We start from the raw sequence: 5,234 nt of genomic DNA, 5'->3' as shown, positions 1-5,234 counted from the left end.
CAAATTTTATTTGCTTAAAAACTCTGTGAGTCTCCCTAAGGAAGCTTTCTTGCTCCCCAGAAAATGGCTTTTTTTGTTTGTTTGCTTGTTTTTTTAAACCGACGTGTGGCACACAGTCGGAACCAACTCCAAGGCATTTAATAACAAACAACTCACATCCCAGGGAGGCCTAAGTCCTGCCGTGCAATGCCAAGATCTAGCCACAAGGTGTCAGTACCTCCATGTCAACCAGAATTGGTCTGGTTTGTGGTTTGTTTTTTTATCGACGTAGTTCACCCCCACCCCCCTAGATGGCGCCAACACCCACAAAAGTCCTTAGAGGAGCCTCCAGGTGCGGAAGCCAGGGCGGCGCCTGGGGGCGGAATGCAGAGTTGGGGGTGGAAATAACTGGAATATCTCTTGCCTGTATCATCGCTTATTATTTTAGTAACAGGCAGGTCCTCTGGGGCCCGATCCCCATTCCGGCTCACTAGCAGCAGGTCAGGGAAATCAGCAAGAAAATTAGCAGTCCCCAATCCCAAAAACCCAAGCAGGTGAGAGGATCGGAAACTCCAGGTGCGTGGAAGGCGTCGCTTCAATCACCTGAACAAACATCTCTCCCTGGGAATTGCTGAGCTGAGAAGAAACCCAATTCCAAGGCAACAGAAAGTTCCTTCTCGGTCTTGATTTTTAGGATTTCTCCGAACCAGTCCCCACTTTATGGGGGTAAGAGGGGAGCAAATGATATTTACTTTTGGCAACGCAGCCTCCTTCTTTTCCGATGATACTGGTTAAAACCTGGGTACTCTTGTAAATAAATACAAAGTGAGGCAGAAACCGACATTTTGGAGTTTATTCTTCATGATCCTTAGCTATTTGGGGGGTTTTACCCTGTGGTGTGATAAAAACTAGTTTTGTTTTTGTTTTTAAACAACTCATAAAAGCAAAATAAATAATATTCCTCCAGGAAGCCCACAGACTGAATGGTGTTCTTTGACAATACTCAGCATTTCCAATTAAAAGAAAAAAATGTGAAAAAAAATCTCAGGGTGCCTCCAGCGAAATGGCACTTTGATGAGTCTGTTTTATTTTTTTTTTTTTAAAGATTGACGTGAAAAGTCTAGAGCTATTAAATTATAATAAAGCAGTGCTGGAAGCTAAGCAAAGAAAGCCCAAAACATTCCCGTGTGAGCTGAGAGCTGGCTGGATGTATACTTCGTTAAAATAATAATAATAAAAGGATCAAGTTAGATAAACTCCCCACAGAACCCATGAAATACATATAGTGAGGGTTTCCGAAGTAGAATATTCAAGGTACTAGAAATCGTTCTGTTCGGTCTCTTTGATTTTGAATTTATCGAGAAAAAGCATTAATAATATTCATAACGCACGTAAATATTTTATTTATTTTTTAATGAATGAGACTACCAATGTCTTCTGTCAACCTCCCCAAATTTACGAGCAGAGCAACTCAATCGCGAACGGCCTTTGCTGGGAAATCTAATAAAAGACTAATGGAAGAAAAAACAGAATACTTGAATTACAAACATTTCCTCTGAAATCCTCCTCTCCTACCCCCCAGCAGACCGACAGCTTTCAGAAGCATCTTGATCACTATTTAGCCCTTTACAAGCGGGATTCTCCTTTTCGGAAGTGGGCGAACGGGATCTGATTTTCTGAGGCGTTGAAGGAATAAATAAATCAGTCTAGAAATAAAGTGCCCGCAATTCCTAGACGGAAGAAGGAAACCGAAGCGTCGGAGGGCGAGGAACTCCAGGTCGCAGCTGATCGGCATCCAAAATAAAACCTCTGAAGGGTCTTGACCATTTGGAATCGCTTACCCGGTTCTCCCAAGGAGCCCAGGCCCCCAACTCACGTCTCCCCAAACTAACCAAATAGAACAGGCTAGAAGGCAGAGAGTCGACTTGGCAAACGGCGAGGGGGGTTTGCCCGAGGCGGGAGGTCGGGGCCTGGCCCGGGGTCTGGCTAGCTCAGAGCCCGGACGCTCCGCACTCGGACTGGAGTTCTTGTCGCCGGGCAGAGGGACCCTGACTCGGCCTGGGGTCCGTGGGTTGCTGCGCCGTTCTGGTCTTTCGGGAGCGCGGGGGCCGACTCGCCCAAAGGGGCTTCTAGCTGGGGGGTAGGGAGAGACCCTTCGCCACTGGAGCCGTTTACGCAGGAGAGGGAAGTGGGGAACGGGGCAGTTACTGCGCAGTCCTTCCCCAAATCCACCGCATTGCTGGTGGAGATGCGCGAGGATCCAGTTGTCAGGACCGCCGCTAACCTCCAGCCTTCAGTGTTCCCGCGTAGACGCCAGGCCCGGCTCCGCCGGAGGGAGGAAGAGAATTCGGTTTCTGCAATTCGCTTCTAAAATCGTTCTAGGTCATTCTTGACGGTCCCGGACCTGCTTGGTATTAAATCGCACCCAATAGAGAGATGTTCCCATTCGAGTCTGGCCCGTAAGCTTTGAATCCAGTCAACCTGGGCCCCGTTAATGAGGAAATCCAATTACTCGCCTCATCACTCATTAATGAGAAAAATGGTCACTGGATCTTGTTACCTATAGGGTCTTTGGGGAGATCTATATTAATCAATTCGATTTTATATTTCAAGATGGATTTTTGCAAAGGAACACCTTTTTTAATCCCCCTCTGGACACGTAGGCCCATTAAACAAAATGTGATAATAAAATAAATTTTAATAAGATAGAACTTAAATAAAAAAAGCTCTTTAAGTTGCTATCGAGCCGCAAAGTCTAGCTCTGCGGGGTCTTAGAGCCGACGGATTCGCCGCTCTTCGCCCTGATTGGTGCCAGGTTCCCACAGCTGCCCTCGGATTGGCCCAAAGTTTCAGGAGGGGGCGTGGCCAGAGGAAAGTAAAAACTTGCTTTCAGCAACAGGACTTTTGAAACTTTTCCCAAACCCGAAAAGGGACTTGGACTGTTTTTTTTTTTTTCTGGCTCCGCAGCCACCCGCTCCGGACCCCAGCGCGCCGATCTGCTTGGACTCCTCTCACGCGCGGCCACAAGGGCGAGCCTTGGTCCCGGTCGCCTGCCCCGGGCGTCCGGAGGGCGAGGGAGTAGTGGTCGGCGGCGCTCCCCGGCGCGCCTTGGGGATGCCGAACCGCCCCGGCCGCTGAGCGCGCACCACTCGGCCTCGGCGGCGGCGAGGCCGACGCACCCGGCGCAGCACCTCTGAGGCTCCTGGCCGCCGGCTCCACTCTCGCCTCACTCCTCCTCCCTCTTTCCTTTTCTCTCTCTCTCTTTCGCTCTCGCAGGCAGGCCTTTCCTCGCCCGGCCGATCGCCCGGCCGCGTCCGCGCGCGCAGGCGGTGGCCGGCCGCCCCGGGCCGCAGCATGCAGGCGCGCTACTCCGTGTCGGACCCCAACGCGCTAGGCGTGGTGCCCTACTTGAGTGAGCAGAACTACTACCGCGCGGCGGGCAGCTACGGCGGCATGGCCAGCCCCATGGGCGTCTACTCCGGCCACCCGGATCAGTACGGCGCAGGCATGGGCCGCTCGTACGCGCCCTACCACCACCACCAGCCCGCGGCGCCCAAGGACCTGGTGAAGCCGCCGTACAGCTACATCGCGCTCATCACCATGGCCATACAGAACGCTCCTGAGAAGAAGATCACCCTAAATGGCATCTACCAGTTCATCATGGACCGCTTCCCCTTCTACCGGGAGAACAAGCAGGGCTGGCAGAACAGCATCCGACACAATCTCTCGCTCAACGAGTGCTTCGTTAAGGTGCCGCGCGACGACAAGAAGCCGGGCAAGGGCAGCTACTGGACGCTGGACCCGGACTCCTACAACATGTTCGAGAATGGCAGCTTCCTGCGGCGACGCCGGCGCTTCAAGAAGAAGGACGTGCCCCGAGAGAAGGAGGAGCGCGCGCACCTCAAGGAGCCGCCTCCAGCAGCGACCAAGGGCGCCCCGACCGGGCCCCCCCTAGCGGACGCCCCCAAAGAAACTGAGAAGAAGGTGGTAATCAAGAGCGAGGCGGCGTCGCCAGCGCTGCCGGTCATCACTAAGGTGGAAACCCTGAGCCCCGAGGGCGCGCTGCAAGCCAGCCCGCGCAGCGCCGCGTCCACTCCCGCCGGCTCCCCCGACGGCTCGCTGCCGGAGCACCAGGCCGGGCCGCCCAATGGGCTGCCGGGCTTCAGCGTGGAGAACATCATGACGCTGCGAACGTCGCCGCCGGGTGGTGAGCTGAGCCCCGCCGGGGGGCGCGCGGGGCTGGTGGTGCCGCCGCTGGCGCTGCCCTACGCCGCTGCCCCGCCCGCCACCTACGGGCAGCCGTGTGCGCAGGGCCTGGAAGCCGGGCCGACCGGCGGCTACCAGTGCAGCGTGCGCGCCATGAGCCTGTACGCCGGCGCCGAGCGGTCCGCGCACGTGTGCGGTCCGCCTGCTCTGGACGAGGCGCTCTCGGACCACGCGAGCGGCCCCACGTCACCCCTGAATGCTCTCAACCTCGCAGCCAGCCAGGAGGGCGCGCTGGCCGCCGCGGGACACCACCACCAGCACCACGGTCACCACCACCCACCCGCGCCGCCGCCCCCGCCGGCGCCCCAGCCCCAGCCGGCGCCGCAGCCCGGGACCGCCGCGGCCCAGACGGCCTCTTGGTATCTCAACCACAGCGGGGAGCTGAACCACCTCTCAGGCCACACGTTCGCGGCACAGCAGCAGTCTTTCCCCAACGTCCGGGAGATGTTCAACTCCCACCGGCTGGGCCTGGAGAACTCGGGTCTTGGGGATCATCAGGTGAGCAGCAACGCCAGCTGTCAGCTGCCTTACAGGTCGGCGCCGTCGCTGTACCGCCACGCAGCCCCCTACTCCTATGACTGTCCGAAATACTGACTCCGTCGGGCCTCCCCTGCCCCCGGCTCGCTCTGGCTTCCCTCTCAGACAGTTAAGGCGGCAGAGACACAAAAGAGACACCAAACTTGCCCAACCCACCTTTGCTCAGACCCGGGAGCAGAGAGAGCGCTGTGCACCAGCCCTCTGAGAAGTTGCAGGTAACTTTAACTCGCCGACTGGTTTCTGACACCCCAGGAAGCACCTCTAAAGGGGGTGGATATTGAAATTCCAGCCCCCTTCCCTTACCCTGTAAACAGAATGGCTGTGCTCGGCTCCTCTCCGGGTTTCAAAAAGAAAGAAAGAAAATTAAGTTATGGACCCTGTCCCATATAGTGAGACCAACAGTACCTTTCTGTGGAGACTCACGTAAGTGTATGTGACTCTCTACAGATAAT

At 55.6% G+C, this 5,234-nt stretch overlaps 1 protein-coding gene across 1 annotated transcript; it reads left to right on the top strand.

The window, feature by feature from the left end:
• Window positions 1-3,244: 3,244 nt before the first annotated feature.
• On the top strand, window positions 3,245-4,907 carry FOXC2 (forkhead box C2 (MFH-1, mesenchyme forkhead 1)). The gene has a single exon (XM_006860119.1). It carries the CDS (start codon window positions 3,334-3,336, stop codon window positions 4,837-4,839), a length of 1,506 nt encoding a protein of 501 aa, XP_006860181.1. The 5' UTR covers window positions 3,245-3,333; the 3' UTR covers window positions 4,840-4,907.
• Window positions 4,908-5,234: the final 327 nt, after the last annotated feature.

Source organism: Chrysochloris asiatica, unplaced genomic scaffold (assembly GCF_000296735.1).
Source record: "Chrysochloris asiatica unplaced genomic scaffold, ChrAsi1.0 scaffold00037, whole genome shotgun sequence".
NCBI lineage: Eukaryota > Metazoa > Chordata > Mammalia > Afrosoricida > Chrysochloridae > Chrysochloris > Chrysochloris asiatica.
This window is presented reverse-complemented; position numbering and strand designations above follow the sequence as displayed.